The sequence below is a fragment of the Verticillium alfalfae genome, genomic scaffold (genome assembly GCF_000150825.1).
Source record: "Verticillium alfalfae VaMs.102 supercont1.12 genomic scaffold, whole genome shotgun sequence".
In the NCBI taxonomy this organism is placed as follows: domain Eukaryota; kingdom Fungi; phylum Ascomycota; class Sordariomycetes; order Glomerellales; family Plectosphaerellaceae; genus Verticillium; species Verticillium alfalfae.
Window position 1 is genome coordinate 472,678 of NW_003315027.1, and position 15,988 is coordinate 488,665.

Genomic DNA, 15,988 nt, shown 5'->3' on the forward strand with positions numbered 1-15,988 from the left:
TAGGCCTCGCTTTCTCAGAAACCCGACAATTCCACTCGTCGTCACACCATTCCCTGCCTCAAACGTTCCAAATGCCTCAATGCTCCACGAACCAAATGCTGAGAAATACTGACGAAAAATAGCGAAAGATCACAAAGCGCTGCCAAAACGGAAACATTGCTTTGTAGTTTGAAGCCGAGACGCTCCGCTCTTATACTGTGTCATTTGTCGTGAACCTATGTGCTCCACACACCAAATGACAACATCGACAGTGAACACACTGCGGGTCGATAATCGAGTAAAAGAGTCTTATGATTGGAAAAGAAAACAAATTAAGAGCTTCACGCCAGGTCATCGACGATCCCTAGACAGACCCTGCGTTGCCCAACTCCCTGACAATCCTTCGCATCACTGCCTCAAACTCGGCAAACCACGCCTTAATCTTGACCCCATGCAGCAAGTGCCTACTGTAAATGACGGAAATCCCAAGCCTTCCCTTTGTAACACCCGCGATGACCTCAAACAGTGCATACCTATGCGCCTCGGCCGCTGAGAGAGGGCTGATATTCAGCATGCCCGACCTCTTCCCGCAATCATCCCTGCCGCCACCAACGCCACAGTGCTTGCTAGCCATGGCGTCCAGCGAGACGATTTGAAAGAAAGAATCGTCGCGTTCGAGCTGCTGGTAGACGCCACCGTAGTTGAAGACAATTTCAGCGGGAAGTTGGCCCTTTACGAAGGACCGTGCCGATTCTGGCGTGGCGAATTGCGAGGTGAAGAACGACGCGCCACTTTGAGGGGAGGAAGAGGCTGCCATCGCTTCGTGTGTGTTAGCGACAAAGTCGAGCAGGGTATGCTGTTGTGCGCTGTCCTTCCCTGTGCTATTGGTGACGCTGTTGTGCAGATGGATTGGATACAGTGTGGTGAACCACCCAACTGTTCTTGAGAGATCCATGTCCAACGTTTCGTCCCATGTGCCTCGTCCATGTCCTTCGTTGAAAATCGTCGGCAGCGGCCTGTCCCTGAATGTCTGACCGAAGGAGAAAAGTAGCGCCGATATCATCAGCTCAACGGGTTTCGTACCGAGGAATTCGTTGCAAGCTCCTAGAATGGCTGTCGTGGTGGATTCATCGAGTGAGAACGCCAGAGTCATCGAATCAGCGTCTCGGCTTACGTGGGTTGTCAACCCATCGCCGGTCCAGTATGAGATTCGTGGTGGCGGATTGGCCTTTGTTTGTTCCCGGGCTGCCACAAGTTCAACGGCATGCTGGGCTTGTAAAGACGACCAGCTTCGGAACGAAGTTGTCGGCGGCGCCAGCGTCACTTCTGTTGCAGCATCTGATGATAGCAGCATCTCGAGATCACCGAGAATGATGCGCCAAGACACAAGATCTACAACAAGATGATGGATTGTGATGAAGAGCGTTTGCTCACCATCTACGTCATACAAGACAGCGGCCACCAATGGACCGCTGGTAATGTTCAGGTCGGCACGTTGATGCTGAATAGATAATGCGACTTGCTCGTAGTTGGAACATGTCCGAGAAAGACATCGTAATGTTTTTGCCGGAGATGATTCGATGAATTGTTCCCAGACACCAGTGTCGGTCTTCCTGAACCGGGCACGCAGGAGCGGATGGGTAGTGACAATTTTGTTGAGAGCAAGCTCAAGCACAGAATGTGAGATGAGTGCTCGGGGTTGAAGGTAGAAGAACTGATCGAAGCAAACGTTAGTGTTTGGCTGATGGAGGAAGAACATTTGCTGAATCGGCGAAAGAGCGACAGCCTGGTCCAGATTGTCGTCCTCGTCGTCCATCGGGTCTCGTCCGTAACCCGTTTTTTGCGAGATATCCTGAATGTCTGCGTTGCATGCTTCAAGAATCCTGCTGACTGTCTTGAAACGAGTAATTTTCTCAACCGAGATGTTTAGTCCTTTCTGCCGCGCTGCAGCAGACAGCTGCATGGCCGTGATGGAATCGCCGCCAAGGTGAAAGAAATTGTCATCAAGGCCAATGGCGACTTCGCTGACGTTGAGAACCCTTCCAATAGTAACACATAGTGATTTTTCAACTTCTGTCGAAGGATTTCGTTTCTGCGTGCCCTCAATTCTTCTCAGGGCAGCGAGGTCTGACGCCGAAAAGGATGAGCCAATATCACGCAACTTTTTGCGATTCGTCTTGCCGGAGGTATTCAGAGGCAGCTGATCGACAATGAACCACACAGATGGCACCATGTAGCTGGGCACCAGTTCGGCGAGTTGATTCTCAACCGTCATCGGGACAGAAAGAACCCCAATCTGTACACCATTTTGCGTCTTGTTCAGCAACGAACCCAGACCATCACTTCCAAGCACCATGAATACTGCCAAGGCTGGATTCGCTCCCTCACCAGCGGGTTGTATGATCTCGGCCACAACTTGTAGAGCTGGTTGGAATGACTGTTTTACTGATGCTTCCACGTCCGTGAGTTCGACCCGTTGGCCGCGAATCTTGATCTGTGAGTCTTTGCGTCCAATGTAGTTGAGGCTGCCGTCGGCGTTGTACGAAACAAGATCACCTGTCTTATACAGTCTGCCTCGCCGACCAGAGATACGGCCATCTCTGCTGACCCCTCGGCTGAGCCAGGACGGCGTCTCAATGAAGACCCTGTCTGTGACTGCTTGATCGTGGAGATAGGACCGCGCAAGGATATGTCCTTCGATGAGAAGTTCACCAACGGCGCCTACAGGAAGCAATTTATTGTGATCGGCAGCGTCGACAATCCAGCTTGTCCCACCAGTAGCTGTTCCGATGCAGGCAGGATTTACCTCTTCAGTCGCACCGAACCCGACTTGTGCAACGCAACAAAGAACAGCGCATTCTGTCGGGCCATATCCATGCAGCAGTGTCTGCCCCGGGCTCAACCAGTTCAAGAAGTCCCGAGACGTCGATGACTCTCCTGCCAGCATGAGCGTCTTCAGATTAGGCACGCTGCTGGCATCAATCAGCCTGGCGACCGAGGGCGTGAGATACGCTGTGTTAACCTGCATTTCAAAAATGCTGTGTGTGAGGTTGTTGCGCAAGTCGTACTCGGACGGAATGCAAACAGTGCCGCCATAAATCAGCGTGGTGATGACCTCTTGAATTGATGCGTCGAATGCGTGAGATGCGAATTGCAACACTCTCGAGCCTTTTGTCAGCCCGATGGCACGTCCATGGTAAGAACAGCTTGTCGAAATTGCGCGATTGTCGATAATGACACCCTTTGGCAGACCGGTGCTTCCAGAAGTGAAAATTATGTATGCGATACCATCAGGGCTGCCCGGCCTCGACACCAATTTGCTTTTGACAGTATGTTCTAGACATGCCAAAAGCTGAGGTCCCACGGCAATGGCCTTGAAAGAACTGCTGGCGTCTATTTCGCCGGCCAGATGTTCTGAGGCTAGCATGACGGACCCGTTGACCTGCCTGAGCACCATGTCTCTGCGATCAGTCGGCTGCGCAGGATCAAGCGGCACGAACGCAGCACCCGCTTTGAGGACTGCCACCATGGAAACAACCGCCCATCTTGACTTCTCGAAACACAATGGGACCATGGAGCCAGCGGCGATGCCTAGGTTGTCGACAAGATACGATGCCAAGCTAGATGAGGCTGCGTCCAGCTCACAGTAGCTCATCTCTCCGTCCCAGCAACAGAGTGCAGGAGCATTCGGCTGCGTCATAGCTCTCTGGTGAATGAGGTCGTGCAGACACGTGTCTACAGGCTCGGGGACATGTTCGTTCCACGTCCAAATGAGTTCTCTGTCTGACAGCATCAATCCGTGTAACTCCTCGATTGATTGGTCAAGGTCCATGCTTGAAAGCTGCTGAACGAGTAAACCAAAATGTTCCAGAATCTTTTCAGCTCGCCATTGAGTCAACACGCGTGAATCAACAGAGCACCCTATGTGCATACTCCCAGTGGATGAGAGCCTGCAGACGACGGTTAAAGGGTATGTGCTAAAGTTGGTGGTGTCGGCTGCATTCTCGAGCCAGGTGCCTAATTCCACTTGTGAAAGATCCGCACTGTCATCTTCCTCATGGGGCTGGATGATGAGTAATGTCTTGAACTCGCATCCCTGCTGAGCATTCTCACTGATCTTGGAAATCTTGTGTAAGCCGAATTGCTCGTGGGGTATCATGGCGGTGGATTTCGCTTGCACATCGAGCAGGAACTGTAGCACTGTGGATTGCACAGGTCGTTGCGGTACCTTGATGCGTACAGGCACAGTGGCGATTGTAGGGCCGATAATGTCTTCGATACCCGCGATGGGAGCATTACGTCCGGAGAGCGTGGCGCCAAAGACAATGTCCGACGACCCGGTGTTGTGATGTATAGCCTGAGCCCAAGCAGCCCTGATGATTGTCGCCATTGTAACGCTAGAGTCTGCCAAGGAGGGCAGGTCTATCGCAAGACCGATTGTGACATCTGCTTTGATGGTATTCTCAAGGAATGAGGATGGAAGTGGTGGGAAGGCAGTCGACTGGTACTCCGCAAAGTAATCTCCCCAGAAGGTCTTGCTGGCGCTTTCGTCTAGCATCAAGAGGTGGCGAACAAATGTGTTGAACGGGAGATGAAGGGGATTGTCTTCCGTCCGGGCGTGATAGATATTGCGAACCAGTGTCTGGATCGCGGGCAGTGACTGTCCATCATAGACTGCATGGTGAATTGTCCACACAAGGTAGGACTGTCCATCGTCCCGAATGATGGCATAACGAACCAAAGGCTCACCGAGGTGCATAGGCTGCGTCTTGTCGCATTCAAGGTAAGTTTCAAGGTCATCTCCACTTTGCCATTGAATCCCGCCAGCCAGCTCCACAGCTGTGCTTTGAAGAACTACCTGCAGCATAAGATCACTGGCGTGATGCTGTACGATCCTCGTACGCAGCATGAGAGTGAGACGCACGGCCTCCACCCAGGATTGCTGCAATCGGTGACAGTCTGTCTCAGCAGCAATCTGCATGACATTCTGAATGATATATTCGCCTGAAAATTTCGTCGAGAGCGCCATCGAGCCCTGTTGCAAGGGTGTCGTAGATAGATATCTTGCATAGACTCGGCCTCAACAGCGCAGAGCTGGAGCCACCTGGTCGGTGAATCCATCAAAATGGTCCTGGGGCCACGAGAGCAGGGCGAACGGTTCCGGTTCGCCCTCGTTCCCAGACAATTTGTGCGTGTGTTTATTTGACAGAAGCTCATTCGCGATGTCACCTAGCCTCGGATGTTCGAATATCTGGGCGACAGACAGCCCCAGGCCACTCTTTCTCGCGGTAGACACTAAGCTCATTGCCCGGAGAGAGTCGCCGCCAAGACGGAAGAAGTTGTCGTCGAGCCCGATATGTCCGAGTTGGACACCTAAGGTGTGGCTCCATAGAGACTGTAGTGTCCTCTCAACATCTGTCGTTGGAATGCGCTTGTCGCCCGTGTTACCGCTGCGTTGTGCGTTCAGCTGCACCATAGAATAGGACGATCCGATCTCGCGCAGCTTGCGACGATCGGTTTTGCCTGCTAACGTCAACGGCATTGCGTCGATAGCGAACCATACCGTCGGAACCATGTAGTTCGGCAGCCGCTGGCTGAGTGAGTCTTCAATGACCAAAGTACCAGACAAAGCGCTCACTCCAGCGCCTCCTTGGGTTCGGAACCCGTCATTTTTGGTGTGGTCTTGGTGAATAAGAAGCACAAATGCGGCGAGAAGCTGCTGACCTCCACCCTCACCCGATGGAGTGATGACCTCCACGACAACTTCTTTAGCTCCTGGAACTGAAGCCAAGGCATGGTGCTCGACATCCTCCAGCTCGACGCGTTGTCCGCGGAGCTTGACTTGCGTGTCCTTGCGGCCTATGTACGTTAAGTTGCCGTCACTCTGGTATCGCACCAAGTCGCCCGTCTTGTAAAGATATCCTTCACGACCGAGATACGACGCTGAACCTCTTAGCAAGAAGTCCGGATCATGGATGAAAGAAGCAGAAGTGCGCTCTGGGTCGCCGAGGTAGCCTTGCCCAACAATTGGGCCTTCAATAAGTAATTCGCCTACTGTACCAGGCGGGGCCAAAACGTTGTGATCAATCGGGTCGACGATCCAAACGACAGCACCCGCGGCCTTGCCTATTCCAGTGATAAAAGAAGTACCCTGGATATCATTGATCGTGCTCGTTGGGGTGCATTCTGAAGGACCGTAGCAGTTGAGGATCTTGACATGACCAGGCCAATGCGCGATGTCTGTTGCTCTTAGCTGCTCTCCGCCGAGGATCATGGTGTGGACCAGTGGCATATCATTTGGGTTCAGCAGGCGGCAGACCGAAGGAGTTACATCGATGGTGTTGACACCGAAGCTGACGATTGCCTCAGTGAGACTGTTCTTGCGGTCCACTTCGGATGGCACACAGACGCAACCACCAGAAGCGAGGACCATCATCAGAGTGTTTATCGAGACGTCAAAGCTATAAGAAGCGAAGTCCAACAGGCGAGTTGTTGAAGAGAAACCGGAGCGCTGGGCCTGATGGGCAATGGCGGAAGCAAATGAGCGATGGCTGATCATTGTGCCCTTCGGCTCGCCTGTGGTACCTGAGGTGAAGATGACGTACATCAACGATGCCGAATTGCCCCTTTTGTGGTCACCGGGGAGCGAGGATGTTATCGAATAGAATGAGTCCTCGGCGACAACCACGACATGTGTCAGCATCCTCGACATGAGCTTGCTATTTGCCAGGGAAGACAATCCTGTCGTAGCCTTCGTTTGTTGTATAATCTTGGAAAGACGATCTTCAGGCTGAGATGGGTCCAAGAGGACAAAAGCGCCTCCTGCTCTGAGTACGCCGAGCATTGCCACAACTGTCCATTTCGACTTTTCGAAGCACAAAGGGACGATTGTTTCTTGAGCAAGGCCTCTGCCAACAAGGCTATTCGCGAGTCGACCCGCGTGTTCAGTGATGTCCTTGTATGTTAGATCACCATCCCAGCTGCTGATGCCCACCTTATTGGAGCAAGTAAGTGCCATCTCCTCGATTAGGTCATGGACACATTTGTCGGATGCTCTCGGAACAACGTGATTCCACTGCCAGATTTGATCCCGCGCCTTCACGCTCAATACATCAAGTTCCTTGATCGGAGACTGGCTGTTGGCTACAATAGACGCGATTGCTGTGCTGAAGCATTGTCCGATCCGATCTGTTTCGCCAGCGCTCATTGCGGATTGACAGTCGACGAAGACAAAAAGCTCATCGGGGGTGTCGATTGCGCGAACGGAGACGCCATACTATGTTCTTTGTTAGCAAAAGGTTGTCCAGATAGTAACAGTGGAGGTATTGGCTTGGGCAACAGCAACGTACCTCGGTAGGATCATAACCGCCGACTAATGATACCTGAACACTACCACCCTCCTGTCCACGACTTATTTCCTCCTCAGCATCACCTCCAGCTTTCTGGAATGATACGACGCTATTGAAAAGCGCATCGCTTCCTAGCCCCAACGCATTGTGTACTGCTGCCAACGAAAATGTCTGATATCGTAGGCCTTCAACATAGCTAGCGTGCACTTGCTCCAGCGCCTCAGCCACTGTCATGCCATCGACGCTGAATTGAACGCGGCAGATTAACATGCAAATGAGCGGCCCGAAGATCTCGTCAACGCCATCGATCGGAAGATCTCGCCCAGAGCACAATATGCCAAAGCACGTGTCCAGTGAGTTGGTGTACCATCGCAGGACTACTGCCCAAGCGAGCTGCACGACGGTGGCCGGGGTGATCTCTAATGCTTGGCAGAACTGCCTGATGAGATTGGTATCCAGAAGAGGGACTTTGACGGTAGTGGATTCGTCTTGGTCTCTCTGCTTTTGCTCATCATTCAAAGCAGCGTTTCCGATCGTTGCAAAATGCGTTGGAAAGCCTGGGAAGTGACACGCCTTGGTTCCTGCGAGACTTGCTGCCCAAAACTCGAGGCCTTCTTCCCGTGACTGGCCGTCGAGGGACATGACGAAATCCCCATAGGACGACACACTTGGTGTTAGCGATACATCAGCGTGCTCATAGGCAGACTTCAAGTCTCTCGCTATGATATTGGTGGAGTAGCCGTCGATGATGGCATGATTGATCTCTAGAATGAGGTTGGCCTTCCTTTCGTCGACGAGAAGCATGTCAAGGTGATGTTGCAGTCCCGATTGCTGATAGTGCGGGGACAGTTGCGTGTGCATGAGACGCGTTACATCTAAATCCGTAGCATTTTTGTGGACGTGTATGCTCAATTTGGGGTTGGCGAGGATAGCTTGCATGATGCGGCTGTTTCCAGGGAACTCACGGATGAAGACGGCGCGGAGAAGATCATGTCGTCGAGAGACACTTCGCCACGCATCTTGCAGTCTTTTGACGTCAATCGGTGGACCTCTCTCGTTAGAGGAGACCACGATGTGCAGGCGGGAATGATAGCTTTTGGGATCCTTGGCCTGACTGATCAGAATGCCTTCTTGTGTTGGGGCGGCAGGGTAGATATGCTCGATATCGTCGATGCAGTCAATGCCAAGTGCTGGTAGAACATTGGTATGGAATTCGTCGATGGCCTCGTAAGAGCCGAACAGGCCGGGAAAGTCAGACAAGGTCAGGCGACTGATATTCTTTTCACCGGAACTCCTCTCACTGATGACGCTTTCGGAGGCCAATGACTCCAAAGTGGACTGATACTGAGCAATCCATCTCTCGATGTTCATCCGAGACGCTATGGTCTGGGGGAAGACGAAATTAATCGCCAGTTGGCCGCGCTGGACACCAGCAAGAACATCGAAGACTGCGTGTCGTCTAAATGTTGACGCCATTTCCGTCTGTAGATCTCGCGAGGCCGGGGCAGTAATATTTTCGAAGAGCGAATCCCCGCGTTCAAGCTGCCCATAACCGCCGCTGTAGTTGAACATGATCTCAACGGGCAGGTTTGAGATGAACTTGTCGCACGAGTCCTTATTGACAAAGCGGGAGACGAAGTAGGACCACCCATTCTGCGGGATACTACGGATGTAGTCTTTCACGCGGCGAATGAACTCTTGTAGTGTCTGTTGTTTGATCCCAGATATTTGCACCGGGACCAGTGTCGTGAACCACCCGCAGGTCCTGGAGAGATCCAAGCTGTCATCCCAGACTTCGCGGCCATGACCCTCGTTCCAAATCGTGGGCAGTGGTCGATCCGTGAAAGTTTGATCGAATGCATGAAGCAGACACGCAATCATCAACTCCATGGGTCGTGTTCTGTATGCGTCGTTGCATTTGCCGAAGAGCGCCAATGTGGTATCGCTGCTCAGAGTGAAGCTGTAGCTGGTCGTTTTTTGCAATTCGTCACCTGCAGCCTCGACTCCCCAGTATGACAGCAGCGGCGCCTCAATATCCTCAAACCGCATGTTGTCACATTGTGCAATAGACTTGGCGTACACCCCCTGGAGCTTGCACCAAGTAGAGAAGGGCATCAGTGGAGATGGCAGAGTGGCTGGGATTCCATCCGTCTTTGTTGTGAGAAGGTTCTCGAGATCTTGAAGTATGACTCTCCACGAAACCAAGTCGATAACGAGATGGTGAACTGCGAGAAACAGATTCTGTTCACTCGCTTTGTCGATCACGACGCCGGCAAAGAGCGGACCTGATTCTATGTCAAGAGAAGCGCGGCAATTGGCGATAGCACTCAGCACTCCGCCGTCATCCAAATCGCCTGCAAATTGCATGCTGTACGAGTTTCTGGACTCGGGCAGGATGTATTGCTGCATGAACCATTCGAGTCCTTGAGGAAGCGGGATCGCAGCATAGAGTGAGTTGCTACGATGACATCAAGCGCCTGCAGCAGTTCATGGTGGCTCAATGGCAAAGAGACCCTCAGAAAGAAGCACTGATCGAACTGGACGTGAGGATTCAGCTGATGCCCGAAAAAGACCTGCTGGATGGGGCTGAGCTCGAAGAGCTCGCCAGGCATCGCATTGTCGCGAGCGATAATAGCGCTAGAATACGCAGCTGGGTCGACGGATGTTGCGGTCTGTTGGATCATCAAGGCCTCGAGGATTCGCCTGATGGTTTTTTTCTTGAGAATTGTGGCAACAGGAATGTGGAGTGACGATGCGCGCAGCGCGGATGACACCTGCATGGCTGTGATGGAGTCTCCCCCTAAACGCAGGAAACTGTCGTCGAGTCCAATTGTCGAAGAATTAATGTTAAGAACGCGCGCCCAGGCGCTCTGTAGCAAGCGTTCATCTTCAGTCGTCGGCACTGCCTTGCTTGGTCGCTTCTCGTCATGTTGTCCGCTGAGGACATCGGCCAAGTAGCAATTAGCGCCCAGCTCGCGCAACCTCCTCCGATCAGATTTTCCAGACGCGTTGAGCGGGATTCTGTCCATGCTGAACCAGAGTGTTGGTATCATGTAGCTAGGGAGTTTTGTGGACAGACTTTCCTCAATGTCTGCTGTTGCTTGAAAAAGTCGCGTCCCAAAATCGTCAGTGACAATGTGGTTGGCCTCGCGAGGTACAGCGACAGCGAAGGCAGCGAGCACAGGGTTCGGAGCGTCGCCGATGGTGATGACCTCAACAACCAACTGCCTGGTATTGGTCATGCACGCCTGCACATGGAACTCGACCTCTGCTACCTCTAGTCGCTGGCCACGGATCTTCGCCTGATTGTCCTTGCGACCGATATAGGATAGACTACCATCACGGCAGTACCGCACCAAATCGCCAGTCTTGTATACCCTGCCGCCTCTTCTGTTGGCAAGCCATGCAGGATCTTGAACGAAGGAGGCATCGGTGCGTTCTGTGTCGCCAATGTAGCACTGTGCTAGGATTGGCCCTTCGATGACAAGCTCGCCAATGGCACCAACGGGCATCAATTTATCGCCATTGTTCGGATCAACAATCCAGGTTGCGGACCCAATTGCCTTGCCTAGCTGTCCAGCTGTGAGCTTGTTGGCGACCTGGGCTTTCTCCAGTCGCCCACCACAGCAAATGACGGCGCACTCTGTGGGACCATAAAGATTGATGACAGTCTCGACAGTGGGCGTCCAGCACTCAATGTCGGATTGTAGGACAGCCTCTCCGCCCAAGAGCAAGGTCTTCAGGGTGGGTACGGCGCTGGGCCGTAGCGTTCTCGTCACTGACGGGGTGAGGAGAGCGACATTGACAGAGAACGATTGTATCGCGCCCGCAAGATCGCCAAGCAACTCATCTTGTGACGGAACGCACACACAACCGCCAAAGGTAAGAGTCGTCAGGATCTCGGCAATGGAAGCATCGAATGTGTATGCTGCGAACTGGAGGAAGCGGGCGCTGGTGCGCAGGCCGATGAAGGATCCATGGTAGTAGGTGCTTGAGCTGATGGCGCAGTGGGACACGAGCACTCCCTTAGGCTGGCCTGTGCTGCCCGAGGTGAAGATGACATAGGCACCGGAGCTTGGGTCAACCTCGTCAGCTGTCTCGTTGTCGGTTCCCATCATGGTGATGTCTTGCTGCAAAGAGGCCAGCAGCTTTGGCCCAACCGACAAAGCCGACATTCTGTTGCCAATCTCCAGTTCCGAATAGATCTCCGAAGTAATGATGAGCTTGGCGTCTGTCTGTTCCAGCACCCGCTCACGACGACCCGAAGCCTGTGTCGGATCCAGTGGCACGAAGATGGCAGATGCTTGCAGAACAGCCATCATTGCGACAATGGCCCACATCGACTTCTCGAAAGCCAACGGCACAATGCTGCCCTTTTCCACTCCCAAACTTTGAAGATGGGTTGCTATCAGTCCCGAAGTTGCCAACAGCTCGCCGTATGTCATCTTGCCGTCCCACGCATCAACTGCAAGCGACTCCGGCTGTCGAGACATTCGATCTCGAATAACGTTGTGGATAGGCCTCTCAACCGCCATCGGCACCTTGTCGTTCCAAGCCCAGATGTCTTCAAGATCTGCTTGTGGCAGTTCACTGATAGCCACCAGCGTAACATGTGGCTGCGCTTCAAGAAGCCGCCGTGTTGTAGCGACAAAGTGGTCAAGAATCCGTTCCATTCTCCACGGTGCGACCACCCTGGGATCAAAGGCGCAACTTATCTTGAATCCTCCACTCTTTCCAAGCTGACAGACGATAGTGATAGCATAAGTTGTGAACTCGCGCGTCTTTATGTTGTTGTGCCAAGTCCCTAGCTGAGACTCCCCATGGGTTTCATAACCGCTCTCTGCCGGCTGAATGACAAGCAATGTCTGAAAGTTACACGCTCGCTGAGAATCTGGGCTGATGGTGGCAATCTGATGCATGCCAGTCTGTTCATAGGGCATCATCGCCGCCGATTGGTCTCTGACGGTGGCTAAATAGTCGAAGACTGTAGAATCTTGAGGAATGCGAACACGCACGGGGACGGTTGCTATGGTCGGTCCGACAAGTTCCTCGATTCGATCAATTTGAACATTGCGGCCAGAGAAAGTCATCCCAAAGACGACATCGTCGACGCCAGTCTGGCGGTTCACTGTGAGAGCCCACGACGCTCGAAGCGCATCGGCTACTGTGACACCGCATTCAAGATTTCTCGGCAGCGACATACACGTTCGCTCGACTAAGGCATCGGCTACTGCATGGTGGTCTGCGCTTGGAAGAGGTGGGAATGCTGGAGAATCAAACCCGGCGAGTTCCTTCTTCCAGAAGCCGAGGGCTGCTTCATCCTTGTTGAGGTCCATAATATGCTTGACGAAAGAGCTGAACTTTGGAGGTGGCAGCGAAGCCGAAGGCTTCTTGAGGTAGGCCATCTCAGTCTGAATCTTCATCAATGGCAAAGACCCACCGTCATAGATTGAATGTTGGATGGTCCAAACGAACCAGCTCTTTCGATCACTGTCACTGTGCACAAGAGCGTATCGTGCGAGTGGGGACCCAAGATCCATGCCTTCGGCCTTGTCACTTGTGAGGTACTCCTGGAGGTGACTTGCTTCTCTCCAGTTGATTTTCTCGCGTATGACAACTTGGAGCAGGCCATGGTTGGAGTGCTGGATAATCCTTGTACGCAGAATCGGGTTCGCGGAAACGGCGCATTCCCAGCTTTGGCGGTACAGCGATATGTCAACATCGTCATTCAGTTCCATGACGTTCTGTAAAACATAGTCTCCTGCATTCTTGATCGTCTGCGACACAAGTCCTTCTTGGATCGGTGTACAAGGATACATGTCTTCGATAGCATCGCTCGCGACGCCGCAGATATCGGCAGCTTCTTGACGGTACTGATCAATGTTTGCGGCCTTCCCAAGGAGTGCGAAAGGTGCCAAAACTTCGATCTTCTCTGATGTCTCGTCAAATCTTGACGCAGCAGAGAGTCTGAGAAATTCGGCCAGGTCCTGCAGCCCCGGGCTCTTGAAAATTTGCGCCACAGAAATCTTTATACCGGCTTTGCGAGCCGAACTTGCCAGTTTCATCGCGGCAATGGAGTCGCCTCCAAGTCGGAAGAAATCGTCATCTAGGCCAATCCCGGCAGCAGTCAGGCCGAGGACATCTCCCCAGAGCTGGCGTAGCAGCTTTCCATGTTCTGTCTCCGGAGCCCGCTTTTGAGTCTTTAATGAGGTTTTCAAGGATTCCGGGTGCAATTTTAGGTAGGCAGAACCCACTTTGCGCAGCTTCTGTCTGTCGGTTTTGCCTGATGTAGTCAGGGGAAGCTGCGAAATGAAGAACCAAGTACTTGGTATCATATATGAGGGAAGACGCCTCGCCAGCTGCTCGTCGGTATCAGGTGTGTTTTCGAAAGAACTGATCACCTCTGTCCTCTCATGAGCTGCGGCGGTGGAGACAACAAATGAAGCTAAGATTGCTTTGGCCTCCTCCCCAGGTTCCGAAAGGATCTCTGCAACCACTTGCTGCGCTTGCGGAAGAGTGGCAGATAGCTGGAGCTCAATCTCCTTGAGCTCAACTCTCTGACCACGAATCTTGACCTGTGTATCTGCGCGTCCGAGATAGATCACGCCGCCGTGCGCATCGTATCGTGCGAGGTCGCCTGTCCTGTATAACCGCCCTGAGCGTCCCGCGCGGGTGAGCCATCGTGGACCGTCAATAAAGGATCTCGAGGTTCGTTCAGCGTCGTTGAGATATCCCTTGGCCAGGCCATGGCCTTCGATGAGCAGCTCCCCTACTGCTCCAATCGGAAGTAGCTTCGTGGGGTCCTCAGGGTTTGCAATCCAGCTCACCGAGCCAACTGCGCGTCCAATGCGGCCGCGTAAATTGTAATTCTCTTCTGTAGAGTTCATGAGACAGAACACAGTACATTCCGTTGGACCGTACCCGTTGAGCACCCTTTTCAAATGTCTCCATCGGACAAAGTCTTCGGTCGTGGTTGCTTCGCCACCAAGAATAATGGTCTCAAGCGATGGAACATCTCGTGGGTCGATGAGATTGGCCACCGTAGGCGTCAGGAAAGTCATGTTGGCCCGTAATGTACTAAGTGAGCCAGGAATATCGTCCATACGGTCATCGCTCGAAGGGATACAAACACAACCTCCAAAGATGAGTGTCGTGATTATTTCCATGATGCACGCGTCGAATGTGTAGGCACTGAATTGGAAAACACGCGAGGTTTGGGAGAACCCTATTGCTGTGCCATGATGATAGCAGCTTGTGGCCACAGCTTGATGTTGCAGTGTGACTCCTTTTGGCAAACCCGTGCTACCTGACGTAAAGAGTACGTAGCATGGCGCGTCTCGGTCACAGTTCGTAAGGGTTACATCCGCGATCGTTTGATCTGCCAACTGGTTAAGCATTATCCGGTCAATTGAGACGACGGCGCGGCCTTCGCCGAAGGGAATTTGTGAATATTTTGTCGATGTGAGGACCAGTTTAGCATCGAGTTCGCCAAGCAACTTCTCCCGACGCTCGGGAGCTTGTGTTGGATCGATAGGCACAAATGCCGCACCAGCTTTGAGCACTGCCATGATTGTAACGACAATCCACATGGATTTTTCGAAACAGACAGGGATTAAGGAGATGCCTGGCTGTACATCCAAATTGATCACCAAATGCCAAGCCAGTCGTGTGCTGATGTTGTCAAGTTCGGCGTAGGACAACTCGCCATCCCATGCGCAGACCGCGGGTCTTGTTGGCTGCACCTCAACTTGATGCGCGACGAGTTCTTGGATGGACTTTTCAACCAGATGGGGGAGGTCTTTGTTCCAATTCCAGATTTGAGCCCATGTTGAGTTGTCAAGGAGATCGACGTCCTGGATTTGCCTTGCAATGGCCAAATCGGTTGCAGGTGTAACAATAGAAGCAATGGCGGCACTGAAACAGCGAGCGAGCTGGTTTGCCTGGGTGACGGAAAGATCAAGGCGATAGTCCATAATCACACGCACCCCTTCGGTGCTATCTACCGCCTGGATAGAGATAGCATACTAGAAGAAGCAGAGGAGATTAGCAAGCTGGTCACACACCACTGAGCTGTGCCTCTGATCCGACCTACCTCTGATGGATCAATGCCGTCTTCGACAATGAACTTAACTTCATGTTGACAGTGCTGCCCCACCGTGCTACTGGACTTTTGGAACGAGACGACGGTATCGAACAGTGCAACAGTCGCATCCAAGCCAAGAGAGTGATGGATAGTAGCAAGTGGAACACTCTGGTGAGGCAGGCTCCTCGAGTACCCCTCTTGCACGATCTTTACAGTATCCACTAAGCTTTGTGTCTTGTTTGCAAGGTCAACATGACAAACTAGCATGCTAATGAGTGGACCAAAAATAAGCTCGACACCATTGATGGGTAGGTCACGTCCCGAACAGAGAACCCCGAAGCTCGGCGCATCAGAGCCAGTGTAGTGGCTTAAAACCATGGCCCAGGCGGTCTGGATGATAGACGCGGGCGTCACTTCGTGCAGCACACAGAAAGATCGAATCTGCTGCGTGTTGATGTCTGGAATAACTATCCTTGTCGAATCCTGTTGAAGGCCAATAGTGACGGCATTCAAGTTGTCTCCCAAGGAGGGAAATAAGCATGGTTTTGCACTAGAGAGGAGGGTTCTCCAAAAGGTG

General features: G+C 52.6%; 2 protein-coding genes across 2 annotated transcripts; both read right to left on the minus strand.

Annotated features, from left to right (window-relative positions):
- Window positions 1–343: 343 nt before the first annotated feature.
- Window positions 344–9,377, minus strand: VDBG_08380 (HC-toxin synthetase; the record flags this gene model as incomplete). The annotated part of the gene is made up of 5 exons (XM_003001289.1): window positions 344–1,305; window positions 1,414–5,014; window positions 5,084–6,440; window positions 6,585–7,255; window positions 7,329–9,377. 5 exons carry the CDS (start codon window positions 9,375–9,377, stop codon window positions 344–346), a joined length of 8,640 nt encoding a protein of 2,879 aa, XP_003001335.1.
- Window positions 9,378–9,655: 278 nt separating this feature from the next.
- Window positions 9,656–15,301, minus strand: VDBG_08381 (HC-toxin synthetase; the record flags this gene model as incomplete). Its single annotated transcript, XM_003001290.1, has 1 exon — window positions 9,656–15,301. One exon carries the CDS (start codon window positions 15,299–15,301, stop codon window positions 9,656–9,658), a length of 5,646 nt encoding a protein of 1,881 aa, XP_003001336.1.
- Window positions 15,302–15,988: the final 687 nt, after the last annotated feature.